The 22,742-nt window shown below is 34.7% G+C and overlaps 2 protein-coding genes across 3 annotated transcripts; both read right to left on the minus strand.

The window, feature by feature from the left end:
* Positions 1-9,825: 9,825 nt before the first annotated feature.
* LOC120076845 (gibberellin 3-beta-dioxygenase 1-like) lies at positions 9,826-13,611 on the minus strand. Its single transcript, XM_039030788.2, has 2 exons — positions 12,924-13,611; positions 9,826-10,513 (listed from the first exon to the last, which is right to left on the minus strand). The coding sequence occupies exons 1-2, from the start codon at positions 13,412-13,414 to the stop codon at positions 9,946-9,948; spliced, it is 1,059 nt and encodes a 352-aa protein (XP_038886716.1). The 5' UTR covers positions 13,415-13,611; the 3' UTR covers positions 9,826-9,945.
* A 4,553-nt stretch (positions 13,612-18,164) lies between these two features.
* TIFY8 (TIFY domain protein 8) lies at positions 18,165-22,335 on the minus strand. Of its 2 annotated transcripts, none has more exons than XR_016529292.1 (6): positions 21,600-22,254; positions 20,810-21,003; positions 20,266-20,714; positions 20,009-20,154; positions 18,614-18,851; positions 18,165-18,480 (listed from the first exon to the last, which is right to left on the minus strand). XR_016529292.1 is itself a non-coding variant. In XM_039029351.2 (6 exons), exons 1-6 carry the CDS (start codon positions 21,874-21,876, stop codon positions 18,392-18,394), a joined length of 1,335 nt encoding a protein of 444 aa, XP_038885279.1. In that variant the 5' UTR covers positions 21,877-22,335; the 3' UTR covers positions 18,165-18,391. The 2 variants fall into 2 exon arrangements, 1 of the variants encoding a protein (XP_038885279.1); XM_039029351.2 differs by having other exon boundaries at positions 20,067-20,154; positions 21,600-22,335.
* Between the last annotated feature and the right edge of the window lie 407 nt (positions 22,336-22,742).

The following is a 22,742-nucleotide window of genomic DNA, read 5'->3' on the forward strand; positions in this document are numbered from 1 at the left end:
TTTATGAATGGTGTTCGGCGCCACCTAGGGTTTTCTACGGGTCGTGGGCTTCCGCCGTCGCTACGAGTACGATGGGTGAATCTCTACAGGTTCTTCGTCGCTTCGTCTACGCCGGGTGGGCTTCCGTCGGTCGTCATTTTCGCGACTGGTGATGTTCACCATCTTCTACGTTCGCATCTAATAGAAGTTGATTCCTGGTTTCTACGTTCGAGTAGGCTACATTCAGTTTCTACGCACCATCGACTAAGGTTCCTAGTTTCGCGTGTTTGGATGGATTCAAAGCTGCGATAAACGGCTGCCATCGATTGAGTCTGTACGGGTTTCGTTTACGGCTTGTTGATTGGTAAAGGTGTTCGCAGTTGACTGGTGAGGCTGCGTTCTGTTGGTTGACAAACATCTTATTAAGGTGTGGGTTTAACTTAGCGATGATGGTGCATAAACGGTCACCTCTAAGACTGAAAAAGAAGAATGGAGGGTGAGTTGCTCGTCAACCCTTTCGTCTGCTTAGACCGGAGATCGATTTAGGATTAGGTGCTCGTTCTTCAGAGGTGAAGGATTTTGGGTTGTCTGAGGGTCGCTCTAAGGAAGATGAAGGGTCTGGTATGGGAGTGTTGGGTTGAAGAAGGAAATTCGGGTTGTGAGGGTTGAACCGGGTGGACTGGGTATTGGGTTAGTTGATGGGCAGGAAGTGAAGGGGGTGTCTGGAAGCCTTGAGGGTGTTGGGGGCTCGGATGAAAATCGGGTTGTGAAAGGTGTTGAGGTGGGCCTTGAGGGAGCTAGAATGAGCGAGCCTATTGGGAGTGGGCTGAGGCTGAGTGAAAGGAGTGGAATGGTGTAGAGAGAGCTGAGGAAAGGGTCGATAGGCGTGGGAGCTTTGATGGGTGGGTCGCATGGTGCGAGACCGAAGTTGGAAGGCTCAGGGGGGCAGAAGTCAGATAGTGGGGAGGTTTCGCAGGGTGGGCTTTGTGGAAGTGAGGGTCGATCAGGGGACATTCAGGTTCTTCGTGAGCAGGAGGAGCCGGTTCCTAAAACCGATTTAGCTAGGGGGTTTGGTCCAAAGGTGGTTTGGTTGGAAGATGAAGGGTGTGGTTCTGGTAGTTTTGGGTCCAGCGTGTAAGGGGGAAAGTCGTGGGCAGCCCTTTTTGGGTCTAAGTTGAGGGGTAATTTGGAGTTCATTCCCCCATTGGTTGAAAATGATAAAGTTATTATTGAACCTTGTGAGGAGATTATTGATGAGGGTGTCTGTGTGTGGGAGAAATCTCTGGTTGGTCAGTTTGTGGATGCCAAACTCCCATATTCTTTTATCTGTCGTCTTATTCAGAGAATTTGGGGACGTGTAGAGATGCCGACTATTACCTTGTTGGATAACGGTTTGATTATTTTTAATTTTCAGAAGGTAGAGTCACGGAATTGGGTGCTAGAGAATGGTCCATGGCACTTGGGTGGCAAGCCCATCTTATTACAACAGTGGTCTCCAGGTATTGTTACTGAAACCTTTGTTTTTTATTCTGTTCCTATTTGGATTAAACTGGAGCGTGTTCCCCTAGAGTTGTGGACGGATAGGGATTTAGCAGTGTTAGCTAGTGCCTGGGTAAACCTGTCTGTTTTGATGTTGCAACAAGAGAGCGGCGATGGTTATCGTATGCGAGGGTTTGTGTTCAGGTAGATGGTGATTCGTTAATGCCCCCTTCAGTCACTGTTAGAATGTGGGGTCAGGAGTTTATTATTCCAGTAGTGTATGAGTGGAAATCTCGTAGGTGTTCTTACTGTGGTTCCATTGGGCATACTGGGCAGTGTGTGAGCAACAAGGTGTGGAGAAGGGTCAAGAGTTGTGTATTGTGGCAGTCAATGAGGGGTATTTTGAGGAGAATGGGGGAATTGAGAGTTGAGGAAAAGGCAGGACTTGGGTATAGGTGCGAAGGGAGCTAGCCTAGTGGATGAGATTAAGGGCGTGGAGAGGGTTGAAGAATTTACTATGGTTAGTCGACATAGGCGTGATAGAGGAGGGTAGGGCATAGGGGTGGTAGTGGGTCACCGGGTACAATGCCCTTGAAGAGCAAAGTAGTTTATGGATCCCTTGGAATTACGGGGTTTGTAATGCATGTTGATGATCGTAATCAGTTTGATGTTTTGTGTGATAAAGGGGGAGACTCATTGGCATTGGCACTAATGTAAGCAGATCCTGATCCGTTGCTTATTATGGATGGGATGTTCGGGAGTTTGGGCAAAGGCCCAGTGGGAAGTGGTAGGTGTGATCTTTTGCAAGATTCATGATTTGGTGTTCCTAGAATATTAGGGGGTTGAATGACCCTGTCAAGTGTAGGGTGGTGACAGACTTTCTGGCTTCCTCCTTTGTTACTTTCTGTTGTTTGCTTGAGACGAGAGTTCGTCGTGAGAATTTTGGTATGATGATGGGTAGGTTTGGTGATGCCTGGAGTTTTGTGTGTAGCTATAGTATGCAGGGAGTTGGGAGGATTTGGGTGATGTGGCGGAAGAGTGTCTATGATTTTTCTATTGATGTCAATGGGGATCAATTCATTTCTGGAACCTTAGTGGATATTGTATCCAGTGCTAGGGTACATATTGGTGTTGTGTATGCCTCTAATCACGTGAGCGAGAGGAGGAACTTGTGGTCTTAGTTGTGTGTGCCTCGTGGCAGCTTCCTGAAGTTGGGGGATTTTAATGTTATTCGTAGTAGTTTAGAGGATTTTGGTGGTTACCCGAGCTTGAGGGAGATGGAGGAGTTTGATGAGGTGTTATTAGAGGCGGATCTGGTTGAGTTGGGTGTAACAGGTAACTGGTTTACTTGGACTAGTAAACTTCAGGGGAATGTTATCTTGTGCCGCTTGGATCGATGCTTGTCCAATGAGGCGTGGAAGGTAGCTTTTCCGTATTCGGAGGTTAGGGTTGGTCAGTGGGGGATTTCTGATCATAGCCCTCTTCTGGTTTCTACAGGGGAGACAAGGAGTAGGTCGCTTCCTACGTTTCGTTATTTTTCTCATTGGGAGAAAGTAGAGGGTTTTCTTGATACTATCGAGTCAGTGTGAAGAAGGTCTGAGGATGTGTCTCCGATGGTTAGTTTTGTACCAAATTTAAAGGCAGTGAAGCGGGTTTTTCGTGCATCGTTTGGTAGGCGTATCTCTGTGTTAACTGATAAGGTGCGAGTGGCTAGGCAAGTTATGGAGGTTGCTCAGGCTGCGGTAGAAAGGAATCCTGATTTAGAGTTGGTGTGTGCGGAGACGGCTCGAACCACTGAGGTGTTTTGGTCAGTGGCGAGATTGAAGGAGGCGTCGCTCCTGCAGAAGGCCAAGGTCAGGTGGCTGAAGTTAGGTGATATGAACACAGCTTTTTTTCATCATTTTGTTCATTCTCGTCGTAGCTGCAGTGGTTTATTTTCGATCATGGATGCTAGGGGGACTCGTCAGACGGTGCATGACAGGGTGGCAGGGGTGGCGATAGAATTCTTTCGAGGTTGCTTAAGGGCTCAGCATGTGGGGTGTAGGGATCTTATGCCCGAATTGGGGATATTGTATAGTTCAACTGGCCCGAGGAGAGGGTGGATGCACTTGGTCGGCCAGTGAGTTGGGAGGAGATTCAGAAGGCTTTATTCTCGATGAATTCTGGGAAGGCTCCTGGGCCTGATGGTTTTCGGTGGATTTTTACAGAACTGCTTGTAGTGTGGTTAGGGATGATTTATGTGACGTTGTGCTGAATTTTTTTAGACATGTTACCTGCCTTGTGGAGTTAATTCTATTGTTATTACTCTCATCCCTAAGAGGCAAGGAGCTGAACGTATGGAGGAGTTTCTTCCTATTTCATGTTGCAATTTGTGTATAAGTGTATCTCGAGGATCTTAGCTGAGAGATTGCGGTTGTGGTTGCCTGATTTCCTCAGTGGTAATCAGTCTGCGTTTGTTCTGGGTAGGTTGAATTTCGATAACATTTTATTGTGTCAGGAGCTCGTGGGGAACTATAAGGAGAGAAGAGGGAAGTCGCGTTGTGTGTTAAAGGTAGACCTTCAGAAGGCTTACGATTCAGTGAATTGGGATTCAGTGAATTGGGATTTTCTATTTGGGGAAGCGGAGGAACTAATTGCGTATATGGGTGTCTCTCTTGGTTCGTTGCCTATTAGGTATCTGAGTTTACCTTTATTGGCGGGTCGGTTGAGGGCTGTAGATTGTGCACCTTTGATACTGAGGATTACAGCTCGTATTAGAAGCTGGGCAGCGAGGTCCCTCTCCTTTGTTGGGAGGTTGTAGCTTGTTAGGTCTGTTCTACAGTACTTTCAGGTTTTTTAGTGTAGCATTTTCGTATTGCTTGCATGTGTAACTCATGAGGTTGATCGTCTGTTACGTAATTATTTATGGAAGAGTAGTGTGGTGAGTCGGGGTAGTGCACGAGTGGCGTGGGATGAGATGTGCTTGCCATTGGGAGAGGGGGGGTTGGGTATGAAGCATGTGGTCTCTTAGAACCAGGCTGCTATTCTGAAGCTTCTCTGGCTTCTCTTAATTAAATCAGGGTCAATATAGGTGACGTGGGTGGAGGCGTATTTTTTGCGTGGGCGGTCGTTATGGGCTATTCGGAGTGAGGTAGGGAGATCTTGGTGCTTAATGGCTATCTTGTGAAGTAGAGATAGATTCAAGCATTTGGTTCGTTTGATGATTGGCGATGGACGATCTTGTTTTGTTTGATGGGATCCTTGGCTGCCAGAGGGCGTGATTTTGGATTCATAAGGGTCTACGGTGGTTCTTGATGCAAAGAGTAGTTTAGAAGCGCAGTTGTCAAAGTTCTTGGATGGTGAGGGAGGTTGGAGGTGGCCTATAGTGTCTTAGCAGCTGCTTGAGATCTGGAGTCTTATCCAGGCAATAGGGCCTAAGGTGAGGGGAGAGGATTATTGGGTTTGGGTGTTGGATGCTAGTGGTCAGTTTTCTATCACTAGTGCTTGGGAGAGTATACGTCCTCATCGTCCTAGGGTGTCTTGGGTTGGTATTTTGTAGGCGGGGGGTGGTATTCTGCATCACTCCTTCTGTGCGTGGTTAGCAATGAGGGACAGGTTGGGTACGCGGGATTGGTTGAGAAGTTGGGGTGTGTTGTCAGAGAAAGGGTGTCTTCTGTTTGGGGGAGGTGTGGAGTCGCAAGATCATTTATTTTTTTAGTGTGGGTTTGGGAGATAGGTGTGATCTAGTGTGTTGCGTCAGTTGGGTTTGACGCATCGGGTGGCTGGTTGGGATGTAGAGTTGAGTTGGTTGTGTTGAGTGGGGTTGGGTAAGGGGGTGCGTAGTAAGTTGTTCTGTGTTTTCTGGTGAGCATCCATATACTACATCTGGCAAGAGCGTAATCGGTGGCTGCATGAAGGTCGACCGAGGTCGGTGTCTGCTCTGGTTCACCTTATGGTCTCTATGGTTCGTGCTCGTGCTACTTCCTGGTGGGTTGACCTTCTTGGTCTTATCTAGTGTGTGTACGGATGTTTTTTCCTTTTGAACTTCACGTTGTTCTCTGTTTTGTTGTAGCCCCTAGTTTGTGGGGTTTTAGGTTCTTTTCTCTACCTTTCTTCCTGGTGGTTTGCGAGTTTACATCTATGTGTTGGTTTTGTTTTGGTCTTATCCTGTTGGCTTTGTTTTGGTTTTGTTGCCCTGTCTTTGCTTGTGCTTTGTTGTTTTGTTGCTTTGATGCCTTGATCTTGAGATGTGGGATCCTCTTTGTTGTTGTATAATAATATCATTTATTCTAAAAAAATATATATATATTGTTACAATTTGTAAAGTTGAAGGAAAAATTATTCGTTGTGCTTTCTCCTCGTCATAATGATTAGATTAACCTATATACTTCCTAGTAACCACTAGATATAAATTTGAGATATTTTTACATGATGACAAGCATCAAATAATTTCTCGATTTGAATGGTGTAAATTTTTTCCCTCTATATATTACTTCATTTTTTAAATTGAATTATTGTCTCTAGGACTAGGATTGGCCATAAACTCAATTGTAAGATAATCCCTTTCAAAATTAAAATTTTAATTCTTCATTTGATCCCTATTGACGATATGATTTTGGCCTATACAGTTTCAATTTGTCCTTATACCTATAAATAGTTTCAATATAATCCTCATTTTATTTTATTAGTTTAAGCATATCTTATTTGTGATCATATCCACAACTCTCGATTTTTTCTTAATTTTTATTCAATCCTAAAAATTATGGTAATTAATATAGAGAGAGAGAGTCAAAAATAGAAAATACTTTATGAAAAAATACATTTGACATGTTTGATCAACATGATTTGAAAAGTTTGATCAATTCGTGTATATGAATTAATTTGAAGAAAAGTTTTAAATTATATAGATTTGATTAAACTAGAGGCAAATTTCTCCTATCCTGGTTATTAAAATTGTCGATCTAATCAAAAAAATCTGAATTACGATGAATTTAGTTTTATTTGTGTATAATAGTCGATACTTTTTAAACTAGTAAGGCTAAAATTGAAGTTACATTACACTCGATTTTTAGAAATTAAATCCATATTTTAACCTAAAATGTACAAAATAGAACCTCAACCCACTTTGTCCTATCAAATAAAAATTCAAATGGGACGTTGTGCGAGTTTGAAATCTTAAGCCCGAAAATGTTAAATATGAGGTTAGTCTGAAAAGTTTAGGTAGTCTAGATTTTAAAAAATTGTGTTTGGAGTGGAGGTTTTGGAAGTTCGAGTTTAAAAAACCTGTGTCTGGAGTGCAGGCTTGGAAATCCTAGGAATGAAAGTTGATTTATAAATCTTTAAGTTCGTGAAATATTTTCTTGTATTTAATCAATAGTAATACTTTTAGATTAGTTCAAACTTGTCTCTTAATTATTTTAATATAGTTTTAAAATAAACCAACAGATTTAGAAAAATATTTGTTTTTTTTTTTTAGAAATAGAGACGTTACAAAATTTTTTATAATTTATTGTTTTAGGAATTTGAAAAAAAATTTCATAGACTTTTGTCAATTTAACTAATTTAAAAATGCTCTGTTTTTCTATTGTGACATGTTAACTTCAAATTGAAATAAACTAGTAAAAGTCTTAAATTCAGTTATTGAAAAATTATAATTTTTTTTTATCAAATTACATTCGAGGAGTAGAAATCATAAAGTTTGAGTTTTAATTTTTATTTGATGCTAAGTTGCTAAATTGACCAACGAAAAAAAGTTGAAAATATTAAATTATATTAAGGCTTTCTATATATATGGCCTAAATAAATATATCCAACTATACGATTGCAGTCTAATGAGCTATTATTTTACACAAAAATATGGCACAGTTCACTTTTTTTAAGAAAAAAATCCTTTTTAGTATATTTGTAAACACGCCAAAAAATGAACAATAATATATGCGACATATATTTACACTTTTTAATATATTACCAGTATATTCGACATATGTTTAAGATCTCAAGAAATGGATGATTGATTTTCAACTAGAAAAATATAAAATAAATTTTAAACAAAGAATGGAAGAATATAATTAAAAAAGATAATCTAATAATAATAATTTAAAAAAAAAAACTCTAAAAGAAAAAATGATTAAAAAAAAAAGAAAGTGTATTTTTAAAAGTATTATTGTAATTAAACTAAAGATACTTTTGGAATGACTTTAAATAAATGTTCGCCAGAGGGGCCGCCAGAAGTGACGGTCGGAGGCGGTCATCGGAGATGGTAGCCAAAGATTGGCTGACAGCAGTCATAGAGGTGGCAGTCGGAATTGGCCAACAGCAATTACAAAAGGTAGTTTTCAAAGGTTGGTCGACGAACTGCTTAAATTAAATTTTAAAAAAAAAAGGAAAAAAAAAAAGTAATCATGAATTTGAATAGTGTTTACTATTCAAACCGAAGTCAAGATTTTTTAGATCCTTATTCCAAATAAGATTGAACTTAGGATGCCTAATTCATTCAATCCTTGGAACTAAGTGGAGAAAGTTGGAAAATAAAAGATAAGAATGGCTAAGAAGATAAAGACTGACTTGTCGTCTAATTTTATTTGTTAACTAACTGTTAAATGATATTTAAAAATACATTTTAACACCTTAAAAAAGGAGACCCAACTAAAAACAACAGTCTAGAAACAAATAAATAATTTTAAAACAATATTAATAAAATAATTTTGAAAAAAACTATGCTATATTGCTTTGCTAAAGAGAATACAAACAAAAATTTCAGATTAGAAACTGAGAGATAAAGACAGAAAATTATTACCTGGTGGTACCGTTATGGTGACAACATTAATGAGTTAATTATTATTGTGGAGCTTATAATATTTGTCATTATTGTCACAAAACTCTCTAATTTATTTTAATATAATACAACATCAAACCTCTCTAAAACACCATAAACATAAATAATATTAATTTATATATGTATGGTACGTTATCAGTAATTGATCCAAAAGCTTTAGTTAGTGGATAAAGATAAATTTAATTATATATTTAATACTCTCCCTCATTTGTGAGCTTGAAATATGAAGAATGTCTAATAAATGAAAATGAATATTAAATGGGAAGGAAATAATCAAACATCTTAAAGTAACATGCTTTGATACTATCTTAAATTACCAATTGACCTAAAAATTTAAGCTAACAAAATTTAATTATATATCTAACAATCATTATTTTTACAAATAATATTAACTGTATATATATGTGTAGATGTTCAAATCTAATTTTCTCGACCAATTTGAAACATCAAATTAGTATAATGTTCAAATCAAATTAGTATAATGTATGTTGATACATTATAGTTAATTATAAATATGATTTATAATTAATAAGAGAGATAAATGTTTGAATGGGATTCAAATTAATATAATGTATATAAATATATTATAATATATAGTAAATTATAAATATGATTTATAATTAATACTATATAATATATGAGAGTAATATATTTCAATAAGATTCAAATATAAATTATATGAATGTGATTGATACAAATACTATAGGTTAAAATTAATATGCATGAGTTTCATATTAAAAAAAACTATAAATTAGGTGAGAAGATGTCATTTGAATATGATTCAAATAAAATTAAATATATGATAGTTAATTATTAAGTAATTAATGGTTAATTAATTAATATTATTAATTTAGTTATATATATTAAATAGATTTAATACGTATATATTTAAATTAAATTATAATAACTTCTGAGAGGGAGTTATTAGACGTTAAAAGGGGAGGGGAGGGGAGTTAATAACTTCCCCGTTCAATCTCATAATATTCTCAAACCATAAATAGAACCAGAACTTGTATTACTTGCTTGATAATAGCAAGAAAGTCCAAATGATGGTGTTCAAAGTGGAGTCATTTTCTCTTAATTTTGTGTTTTTGAAATTGTTTTAACATTGGCACAATGTTCACACGCTTTTGCACGTGATTCAATACCTTCATGCAGAATTAAAATTTCACTTGTTGATGGCAATATTTAATCTTTCTGGAACAATACATTTTGATATAATATATTTTGGACTAAAGTGAACTGGTTGATGATAATATTTAAACATTATGTTGGAAACTTGTTTTTGTTGCAGTGGATATTAAAGATTTTATAAACATATATTAATCTAGTATGGTGTATATTTATTTAATTTCATGATTTGTATATAGAGTTACACTACAACCGTTTGCTATCATAGATATTGTTTTTAAAAAATGTCTACCAAAAATAGTTTTTCAAGTATATTTTAATAATTTTTTTTATAAAAAATATTTAAATAAAAATAAGAATTTTGAAAAGCATTTTTTTTCTCGAGAAAAGCCGAAAGTTAATTACCCCTCCCAAAAAAATCATTTTTCTCAATGTTCCAAACCTTTTCTTTTTCTAGAACAATCGACGTTCCAAACATCTTACATATAAACAAATAAAATATTTATCATTATGATATACAAATTCAGTATCATAATTATAATTCATATTCGGATCATGGAAAGGGCATTTTCGAGATTCTTCCCTTTCAATCGAACATAGTCCTTCACCACCACAGACCGATAACGGGGAGATTTCAGTGGATCATTCAATGGCGACACGCAGAAATCCGGCGGCGGCCCGTAGAAATACGCCATAGACAGCCGGCGTCGGGTTGGGTCAACAACGACCCGGTGGAGAACATTCGGGAACCGTCCATTCGACATGATGTGGAACAGATCGCCGACGTTGATGACCAGCGCACCGGCTACCGGCGCCACCGATACCCAGCCAAAGCCATCCCTGAAAACTTGGAGCCCGCACGTGCGGCTCTGGTGGAGGATCGTCAATAGAAACGTGTCGGTGTGTGGGGCCAAGCCCATGACCCGGGTTGGGTCAGGGCAGCGTGGGTAGCAGTTAAGTTGAAGGGCGGTGCTGCAGGTGGCGGCTTCGGTCGAATGGAGCCAGTTTGTGATTTTGGCATCGTTAGAGATTTTAAGGAAATTAAAGATAAAATGTGTGATTTGCTCCGCTAAAGACTTCATTTTCCTTTGATACTCTTCCATTACATCGCTACATTAGAAAATTAGTTAATAGATTAAAATATTTTTTTAATACAACATCCGCCGAGGATTCAACCACCTCTAAGAAAAATCATGTCAACTATTACGAAGAACTTAATCTCGCATTCCATTTTTCTTATTTAATAAAAATAAAAATAATTCAATTTTTTATTTAAAAAATATCTCACATGTTATATTTTTATTGGTATGTAAGACTGCACAGAGATGAATACCATCAACTACATAAGATTTTTTATAATAGTTGAATTACACTCACATTGATGAATATAATTTTTATTTTATTCATTAATTAAATTAGTGATTTTGTGTGTTTTTAATTTATTTTCTAATTAAATTTTTTTTGGCACATTCAAATCTTCCTCCCTCACTCATTATTATATTATAAAAGTTGAAAATATACATATGTGAAAAAAAAAATGTACCATTTTTCTTAGGGGTGTTTATGGGTCAATTTGGATTGGGATGAAAGACTTTTTAAACTCAACCCAATTGTTCGGGTTGTAAATTTTTTCAACCCAAATAATACCCAATCTAACCCAATCATAAAATATTTAGGTTGGGTTGGTTCGGGTTAATCGGGTCATTTATTTAAAATTTTATTCTAAAAAGAAGCAAAATGTAAATATGTAAAAATCTAATTTAATTATTTTCATATATTTAATTAAGATTAACAACTCAATTTCAATTTATATAGTGAAAATTTTCTTTCTAAAATGCAAAAACACTATTTTAAGAGTTATTAAAGAATAAATTATTAAAAAAATATTAGAATTAAATAAAATTAAAATCAATATATGTTTAAATAATTGTGTTATAAGTAATAAAAATATATATATATTAAAGTTCATATTAAATTCGAGTTGGTTTAGGTTATATTTAGGTGAACCTATGAACCAACCTAACCCATAAAATTTTCATTTATTTGAACTCAACCCAACCCAAACCGTACGAATTGGGTTGGATTGGTCGGTTTTTTCGGATCATCAGATTTTTTGAGCACCCCTAATTTTTATTTAAAAGCATACGTCCTTATAGTAGAGTGTAGGTTGGTTAATTAGAATTTTATATTGAAAACATAAACATGCTAAGATTAAACCAATCAAATCGACATCAAAACTATCACTAAAACCATATTATTGCTTGCTAAAATAATAATAAAAAATATATATAGACAATTTTTTAATATAGAAAAATGAACCAAAATATTTATAAGTATAATAAAATTTTATTGTCTATCTGCGATAGATTACAGTTTGTATCTATCTATGTCATGATAGATATAAATAGTAATCCATCACAATTTATTTTAGATAGACGATGATATTTTACTATTTTTTGTAAATATTTTAAGTAATTTTATCATTTAAAATAATTTCTCTCAAAATAAATAGATCTTGTATATTAAGTATGGCTTAGTTGATTTTTCTGCCCTTTTTCAATTGATTAAGATTGATAGCAAGCACACATATGATATGTATTAACAATCCAAAGATCTGTTGTCAAAATTTTCCAACCTTGGATCGTTATTAGAATCTTCTAACCTCTTATTGTGTATTTAATTTTTTTTTTTTTGGAAAAAAGTTTGTTTTAACAAATATTCTAGTTGAGTTTTATAAATGTACAACTAGATTGATTAACGAACATACTAAGTTATCTCATTTTGTTAACCATGTTAATTTTATGGACTAAATCAATTTAGTTGCCTAATTAAAAAAAATTATAGACTAAATATTACATTAAAAGTTTTAGTCTTTAAAAATTTAAGTTTGTTTGTGTTTTTAAGTACAATTTTTAAGTTAGTGTTTATCATAAATCCACAAACATAAAAAGTGTTTAGTAGGTTTTTAAACTTTTAATTATCTAATAGATTTATAAATTTTAGAAGTATATCAATTAAGTTCTTAAACTCTCAATCCATGTCTATTTAGGTATTTAATTTTTTTTATTTTATGTTTAATAGATTTTTGACCTATTCAATATTTTTTAAAATTCATCGATTCTATTGTACATAAAATTGAAAGTTTAGAATCTCTACTAGACATTTTTTTTTTACATAAAATAGAAAGTTTAAAAAATTATTAGACCAACTAAAAAAATTATGAATCTATTAAATACAAAATTAAATATTTGAAGACTTTATTATTTATTAGACTTTTTTTTTTTTAAAGAGTACGAAGCTATAAAACACAAACTTAAAATACAAGAATTAAGATTATAATTTAATGAAAATAAAAGGAAGGTTTTTGAAGTGATTTTCTTATGTGATCAACCTTTTTGGTAGCTTATCTAAAATAGATGTGACCATTATATAGACATAGAAATGAAGTCCAAAAACTAAAATAGGGAATAAAATAAAAGAATAAATAAAAACGTGTATGAAAAATGTAAAGAGGAGTTACCAGAACGGTTGGTAGTTAGAAGGCCAAAGTTGTGAGGCATGATCAACGGATGAGCCCATGATAGTAAAGCCCTCATGCCACATATATTTAGAGAAAAATGGCGTTATTCGAGGCAAGCCATACCCGGTGGCGTGGTCCGGAGCTCGGAGAGCCTTCAGCTTCCGTGTCATCGGAAGATCGAAGAGTCGTCTGGTCTCTCCTTCGGCAGTGTCTATGAAGGTCAGTGGCACGTCGTGGTTGATCAATTGGAACACTCCCCATGTCTCGCATGCATTGCCGATGAGCATGGTCGCATTAGGGTCATTGAGATCGATCGAGGGGATTGAAACATCTTCATTAGTATGATGTCCAGACGAAGAAGGGGTGTCAGGAGAGGATCCAGACCAATCGTGGGAATCTGGGATCGTTCGTAATGAATCCAAGTCTAAAGGGACAATATGGTGATGGTGAATGAGAGGGTGGTCTCTGTATGTTTGAGAGAGAGTGGTCATTATGTCAAAACAAAGAAATGGGAGAAGAGGTTTGTTTTGGAATGGCAGAGATTAGAGTGCATGTGAGGGGTCTTTAAACAAATTTAGAGTGATAGAAGGAGATGAAGATTAGGTTAACAATGGTGGCAAGTTTGGACAAAGTGGTGTCTGTTTTTTGGAAAATTCATATGAGGTTGAAGAAAGGGACAAAACAAGTTGTGGCAATCTCAATGCAATGACTTAATTTAATCATGAATCAGCAAAGGGCTACTTGATTTTGTGCATATTTGTCCACAATCGAAGAAAATGACATTTATTTTAAATTTTGGATGGAAATATTACCCATATAGAAAAGGAAGAAAAAGGGAAAAAGTTGGATGAATTTTGGGAACTCTTTCGGGGCCCACATGAAATGGTATATCCCCACATCTTATATCATTTTAGTGTTTGGTCCTATCTCACCGATTTTAATTATTTGTGGGCCTATTTTCGGAACGTCTTTCGTATCTCACCATCATATTCCTTCTGTATATCGTATATCATTTCAGTGCTTGAACATACTCCATACTTGATCAGAACTCTCCACATCCTATATCATCTCAGCGTCTCAAACAACCCATTGCATCTTTCCAATTGTTTAATGCAATTTTATATATATATATATTAAACTGCTAAACATCATTTTTCATATGAACTATATTATTACATGGGAAAAAACTGGGATGTTTTTTCTTTGTTTTCTCTCTCTCCAATTGACTTTTAATATCTGTTTGCATTATCCCACACATGACAAAATTAAATGAAGAAATGGGAAATAAAATAGGATTTATTTAGTGGAAACCAACTCATGTTTGTATATGAAATATTGAATATTAGTCCTCACAATTAATCATATATGTGAATCTAGAAGATATATCAAAATATGGGATTGAATCTCCAAGGTACATGGATGAACAAAAGAAAAAACAAAAATAGTTAATAGCATATAACCAATAGATTCAATTAGTCAACATGAGCATTAGTCCAATCTATTAAGGTATATACTATCAACTAAAAGATCATGAAAATGACTCGACAACTTAAGCTTTTGAATCTAGTTGTTAAAGAAAAACATAAGATACATTTAGAAGAAAAGGTTAAATTACAAGTCTAGTCCCTCAATTTTCATATTTGTCTGTTTGATCGTTGAACTTTCAAAAGTGTTTAATAGGTCTATGAACATTAAATATTGTATTTAACAAGTCCCTAAACTTTCAATTTTCTATCTAATAGGTCTCTAACATATTAAAAAAAAATCAAATATTAATTGACCTACTATATATAAATTTAAATTTTATGTCTAATGCAAATATAAACTGTTGATATTTTGTGTATATATAATTACGAATTTTAAACCAATGACTTATTAGACAAAATATTGAAAATTTAAGAACCTATATTAGACGCTTCTTAAAGTTCTTAAACCTATTAGAACAAAATTAAAAGTCTAAAAACCTAACGACACGTTTTTAAAAGTTCAACAATCAAATAGACACAAATCTAAAATTCATACAGTAAATATATAATAGACAGACCATGTCGAGTTGTCCGAATAATGTTGCTAAAAAGGGTGAGTTAGAGTGACACCCATGATCAAAATGCAAAGATATGTTTGGTAAAATGGGTATAGATGAAATGAACAGCAAAATAATCTTAAAAGATTAGAGATATGGAAATTTTTTAGATTGAATTTAGGGATGCAAATTTGTTGGTGGCCATTCAGAGTTGACTAGTACATTTCAATTTTTGGTCTGTTAGCCTTTGGTAATAAGTCCAAAAATAGTTCCACAAAAAATTAAGGATTTTTTATTATTATTATTATTAATCTTAGGACCAATCAAATGGGAGACTTATGGGACATATGCCATTAACCAAAAGTCAATGAATCTCATAATTACCATATCTATTAGCTTTTTTCTATTTTCAAATGGAGAATATCACCCAACTATCAACAGTAGTACTTTATGATCTTATATTTGCCCTAAAGTCTTAAATAATATACATATTTTTGGAGTATATATTCTTGTGGATAAATTTTCCTTTTTTGAAACATGTGTTTGAGAATAGAAATCTTAAAAAGATAGGTATCATAATCATTATTATATATAAACCCCACTACTAAGATAAATATGACTTGTGATTATTTTATGTAAAAATGTTGTAAATGAAAAGGTTGCTCCCACTTAGAATTTTTTGTCTGGTAGTGAAATTAGAAGAGAAGATTCAACACTTTTTGCAACAAAAATGAGAATAAACATAGACCATTTATTTATTATTTATTACTACTTAAAAAAAAGGGATTATTTTGATAATTAATGTATAGTTTTATAGCTATCAACGAACGCATCATTCAATTAGTTTAGACATATAATTTTGATTAAGATATTTTTTTTCTTTTTTACAATATGTTGACTGGAGCGGAGATCGAATCTCGAACCTTATTAATAATACAAGTTCATGTCAATTCAGTTGAGCTATGCTTATGTTGGCAAGAGATCAAAACTTCAAATACCTCCCCTTCAACATGTTTCCATATTAATCTTTATTTTCTATAAATTCATGATTAAATTCATGATTTCATTGTGATTATTAAAGCAAGATGATTACCAAATTAAAAGTGTATACATAGTTTTTCTAAATATTATTACTTTAGATTCAAATTTCTTGTTAGGATTTATGCATAGAAGGCCTGAAGAAAATCTTTTTTTTTTTCTAATTTTCAAAGTTTAATGATGGTGGGAGAAAATATATTTATTATAGAGAGAGAAAATACATTTAATATAATTTTCTCGTTTATCAATAGAGAGAGAAAATACATTTATTGTAATTTTTTCCATTTTTCAATTTGTAAAAATGCATTTAATGAAATTTTATTTTCTATTTACATTGGTTTCACGTATTAACTTATTGCCTTTTTTGACGGATTAATTGTTACCTTAGAATATTTTGACGGATTAATGGTTATTTTAAATATACCTTACAATATTTTGTTAGTTATTTAAAAATATTCTAACCAATATATGAAATATAGTATAGTTTATAAATTAGAGATTAGACTCAATGTTTGTCATAAATCACAGGATAAATTAATATATGAAATACACCATAGTATATAAATCTTTATATATTTCATTTACAACACAGTATATATATCAAAATACATGAAATCTAAAATTTAAAAAAAAAAAAAAAAAAAAAAAAAAAAAACTCGTTTGTATCAAATAAATGAATACATATAGCACAGTATATATCAAATTTCTTACAGAAGAAAAAAAGTACATATATATCATAGTATATAAAAAAATAGGAAAAATAAGATTAAAAGTTGAATCGGGTCCGCCGTTTATCTGCTTCGAGTCTGTTGTTACCATTCATTTGGACTGAATCCATCATTGTCGTTCGTCCACTCCGAGTCCGCCATTGTCGTTCTTGCCTTCACGTGCTCGCCCTGTCATCAGATTGCCCCACGCCATCCGTCTCCTGCCTGTAACTCACACCGTCGAAAAGAGAAAAGAGAGAAAGGGAGAACGAGAAAAGAGAGGGAGGAGGAAGAAATGACCATGAAGATATATATATATATATAACTTAGGTGATGACTAAATTGTAAATAATCACTGATATTAGTGAAAATAGGGAGATCGATAGATTTTTCTTTTTTTAAAAAAAAATGAAAGGTTCAAAACATTAACCTCATATAGGTTTATTTCTAAGACCTTTGATGTGGAAATCCCTTTCTTCTTTCGAATGCAAGTTGGGCTAGAAGGCCTGTACGGTAGTTGGGCTAGCCTGATCGTGAAAAGCTATCAGCAAACTGAGCTGAAGCCCATAGCTAGAACGGCCCAGTCACTTCAGGCTCATAGTTCACAGTGGTCGGTCCCTGTGATCAAAATTGACTATTCACCAATGAAAAAAAAAAAAAACAATTTTCTTTTTTATTGTAAATTATATTTTCTTAACTGGTTAAGATTTTTTTTTTTTTTTTTTTGGTATTAAAGTTGTGCTTATGTTAAAATACTGTTTTTTTTTTTCATGACATCCAATATAAATGAAATTTATTGAAAATAGTTAATTTTTTCTTTGTTATTTTTTAAATGAAACTATTATAAACAATATATATATATATAGAAAAATCATTCATAAGGTTCTGAATCTTGAATCCGCTACTATTCTTACGTTCAACATTCACATGTTATTTATTTTGAACATAAGCATTTGAGAATTTCCCTATTTTCTCCTGATTAGATTGCAATATTTCTTGCCTTCAAAAATATGGCAATGCTTCATTTCATGCCTGTCACCTGCTGTACTTTTGTCCTTTTATTTCAAATGAAAGATTTCATCATCCAGAAAAGAGAATGTAGTTACCAGGGCTATCTTCAATTTGTAAATACTTTTTGTTTTTTTTTTCTTTTTTAGTACGACAAATAGTGTATAGAGATTTGAATCTCCGACCTTGAAGGAAGGTACATGTGCTAATTACAACTGAATTATGGTGACAAGTAATTCGCCTGTAATAAGCAGAGATTTATACAGCATCAACTTATATAGTTTTTGGGATTAAAAAGTTTGTATGATAAGATAAGCATCCGACATATCAAACATGAACTTAGTTCCTTAACCATGAGTTACACAAACTTCACAACCATAAGTTGGTGTAATCTCAGGAAGTTATAAGAATCAGGACCATTTCTTCAACAGCAAGTTCTATAAAAAGAAAGGGGATTAATTTCCATTGCTCATCAAGCATAAACCATTCATTTAATCTGGAATCCAATCCATAATCTCATACCTCCACATCCCATCAACAAGAAAATTATCCCCCCAAGGAAAAAAGGTAAGAAAATACAATAAAAATCGAAGTTAAATAGTACCAAAATACAGGCGAGCACATTGAGAATTCCTTAAAACAGCTGTGCCTTCATGGATTCAGAAACATTTGATTGAGTTGGAGAACTAATATTACACCTCTCTCTTCTTCTCCATATTGGAATCAGTGGCTTGAACTTGGTCTCTACCACCCTTACTACCACTGCTGCCATGAGGAGCTCCTGTTTTTGTTGCCATAAGAACAAAAATATGTCATACAATGATACGATTTCCCAAGATAAGGTGGTTTCAATTCCGTGTACGATGCAATAATGCCAGAGGTATCTATCTATATCAATATGTATGAGCACCTACCTGCTGATGTTGTTGAGATTCTCTCAACAGAGCCAGCTAGTGGGACGGAACTCCCAGCAACACACAGCTTTCCACGAGCTTCTTTGGCGAATGTCGAGGTGGTGTTACTTGTCATACCAATATCGAGTTCTCCACTTGGTATTTGGTTTTCGTTGATTGGCCTAGCAGTTGACTTTGTTCCATAATTAGTTGACCATGATCCGCCATTCGATCCAGCTAAGGCCATTATAACATCTGCCTGAAATGCAATGAATAGTTTGTAATGTAGTTTCCTTCCGGTAGTTTTTGAGAAAGAATGATTGCATTGACAAACTAAAATATGACATTCATCTCAATTATAAGGATATGTAAGCAGCAGAAGAATATAGCATCATGAGAAATATGGACTCCTCAAATTAAACAAATGATATGACTCCTAATGGCAAACATTCCATTAGCAACATCCAGTTTGAATCAGCATATTCCTTGAAGAAACCGTAGTCAAGCCAACCGAGAGAATTTCGAACTCTCGCAACAAACATAGATTCAAAGTTCAAACTATCTGTTTATTTGTCGAGAATAGGGCAAGTAAAATAAAAAGGGGAAAGATATTTGTATAGAAGTAACATCGGATATCCGTTCTCAATCTGCAGCCACTTTTTCCTTTTCCTATATGTGATAACGCTCTATCATTTGGGTACATGGGATCTATGGAGTTTCAAAGCATTTTACAGGTGCAAATAAAGTCTCACATTGGTTAGAGAAGAGATAAGATCCATGATATATATATTAGTGAAGACAATTATCTCTATTGATATGAAGCAAGCACATTTATGAGGATTATCTCTAAAGTGGACAATATCGTAACATTGTGGAGATAGGTGGAGATCCCGTCGTCCGTATCATTGTACATTTTATTTTTTCTGAGAGGAAATATCGAAAAAGGATGTATAAGCATTGCAGTTTAATCCGTTCAGGGGTGACCAGGGATTCTACCACTGAAAGCATTGCAGGTCTATGATATTGTATGTAATAAGGTTGCAAAGATCAAAAGCTTGAAAAGTGCAGTTGAATTATACATCAATAGTGACCTCAGGATTTCGAGGCAAACCATTACGAATGAGCCGTGTCATAGATTATGGGTGTCGAGGTAATGCGCACATTAAAACTTAAAAGCACATCGAGAGAGCCATCTCAAGAACGGTCGACCTTTTCCTACTATGTTACACCAACCTTAAAGAAGCTTACGTCTAACATAATTTGGTAATATGGAAAAATCAGATATCATAAATTTGCCATTCAAATGAAACTGCTAGAATGCATCATGATTATGCTAGGCTTCTATTCTTGTGAAATGTGTCGTATGATAACTTCGAGTTTAACTATAATTATCAAGTACTTGCCACCATCACTCACTTGGATAGTAAGAGAAGGACAAACATGTGCTCAAAACCATGTAATTTAGAACATGAACCTTGTTTGGATGAACGTCATCGAAGACATGAGCTTGGCCACCATAAAATATCGTCATCTGCCGATTGGCAGATGTAAGACCACGTCGACTGCCATAACAAGTCAACAAGATGAGTAGCACAAAGAATCGCATTTTCCTAAAGCTAGCTTATTGTAAATGTGACAAAGAAGCTAAATTTCGTTATTGACACAGGCGTTACCTTGAAGGAATACAGGCTTCATGCTCCACAATATTAGTCCCGGACTTCAGCAAAACTGATGAGTTTCGTTCAGAGGTTCCACCACCGGGATGACTCGAACTCAAGATTCCAGGACCTTTAATTCCAGTTCGAGATCCCTCATCTGCAGCTGATTGAGATATATTTGGGGGAATAACATTGGCATCTCTGAATCTGTTTGTAGGTAATTGGGGGGGAAAAGGCACCATCGTCCCCCGGGGAGAGCACTGTACTGCCGGAGAAGGACCGATGTTCACAAGTGTGGATCTCTCCCACTTGGTACCATCAGCATCAAGTCTACTGCCACTTCCAATATGAGATTGAAAAATAAGTGATGCAGGGTTCGGCCTCATTGGATGCTGCATCCCAAGCGTCACTTCATCATCAATGGATCTTCGGTTTCGCTCCCCGCCTGCTCCATTTCGCAATGTCTGGGTTAAAACACAACAATATCACTAAATAGGGGGTGCAGCAGGTAAAGTAGTTTTTCTTTCAGCAACTACAAAAAGGCAATATCAATTGAAACCTTCATTAGATGCAAGCTATTATGATGTGACTCGGAAGGCATGTGCGGAACTCCATCTCGATACGATCCCATAAAAGCAGAATCCGATATGCTTCTCTTACTTCCTATAATCCTACTATGGATCTCTGTCGTAGAGATATCGCCCCTCGGACCATAAAATGGAACGCCTTCAAGATGACTCCCTACCTGTCGGTCTACTCATACCAATGAGAAAGGGGATCAAACTTTGCATTCATACACCAATTTCCAAGTCAGTAAACATACAAACTCAAAACAGATTTTGAATTGTTAGAACAAGTCCAGGTCAATCCATCTCAACACTCAAATATCAATGCCCATTATTTGGGTTAAGCTCAAAATAAATTTCTCCACTCAAAGTCAAACATTCAGACATGTAAGAGAAAATGCATATACAAATAACACAAAAATGATCAAAGCTACAAACTCCATTACTAACCTCCATAAAACCAGACCAGAAAACACACCAAATCATTCACCAACTCGGGGGAAGAATAGAAATAGTATAAATTAACAAAAGAAAAATGGTAAAACCAAAATCAAAATGGGGTAATAACAATAACCACACTCTGCCTCACCATATGATGATCAAACTACTAATCATTCCCAAAAGAAATCCCAAAAGACCCAATACTTTCTTCCTTTTCTTTCAAGTATAAGAAAGCAAAAAAACCCGACATCACACCCCAAAAGTTAAAACCCACCACACAATCTTTCAAAATGAAGCATACAAGTAAGAAGCAAAATAACAATCATCAAATAAGAGAGAGACCGGAAGCAAGATCTGAGGTAGTAGAGATGGGGCCACGGCCACCGCTTGAAGAGGGTCCACGGGAAGCGGATGCAGCCGGAGAGGGTTCCGACGGGCGTAAATCCGCCGCCGTCCGGGGAGCAAAAACAAGAGGAGTAGTATCAGGGTTTTTCATGCCTAAAAAATCATGGAAGATAGGATTATCAGGTAATTTTGGATGTGGGTCAGTGGAATTTTTACAAACATAGTCTTTGTTGGAGTCGCTGTTGACATTGGTTAGCATACTGTGCTGAGCCATTTATCAGTAGTACAGCCACTCCATTAAAACTGCCCCCATCACACAAAACAGAGAGAGAGGAAGAAGGAACAGTGGGGGAAGAAAGCAAAAACCCAAAAAAAGGGGGGAGCTCAATTTTTCAGGGGCAACAAAAGAAAAAGGAAAAGGAAATTAAAGATTTGTGAAAAGAAAAACAATTATAAAGGGGGAAAAGGAAGAGGGAGGAAAAAATAAATAAATTATAGCAGAGAGAATCAAGCTCCTTTTTTGGAGAGAGAAATGAAATGGGGTAATAAAAAGCAAAAGTTGGCATGTGTTCTGTGCAAATTTAATGGAGCTTTTTTCTTCCTTCTTTCTTCCGTTCTGTTCTGCTGGCCCTCTGTGTTCTCTTTCTTAGTGGAGTTGCAAAGTTCGGGTTTTTATTTTATATTTCTTTTTGGGGTTCTTGAGAATAGGGAATACGAGGAGGATGTCAGCAATTCTATGACTATTTTATTATTTTAATATATCTTTGTCTGAAAAATATTTATTTATATATATTACATATTTACATGTGGACTAAAATATTCTTCTAAAATGGTAAATTCAAGTTTTGGCCTATATTGTTTCTTTACTTCGTTGTTGATGGTTAAATTATATAGGTTAAAGATGATTTTGGCTTGGAACTTTAGGGAGTAATAATTTAGTTTTTACCGTGAAAAATATTATTATAATTTAATCAACTTTTTACCATATAGATTGGTCATTAAAAAAAAACAAGTTTGATTATAAATTATAAACACTAAATCATTGCATAGTCAAAATTGACAATTAAGTTTGGATTAGATTCTTTACGATGGAGACTAAATTATTACGAATTTAAAAGTATAAAGACTAAATTATTACAT

The sequence above is a fragment of the Benincasa hispida genome, chromosome 4 (assembly GCF_027475165.1).
Source record: "Benincasa hispida cultivar pf3 chromosome 4, pf3_genome.v1.1, whole genome shotgun sequence".
Classification (NCBI taxonomy): domain Eukaryota; kingdom Viridiplantae; phylum Streptophyta; class Magnoliopsida; order Cucurbitales; family Cucurbitaceae; genus Benincasa; species Benincasa hispida.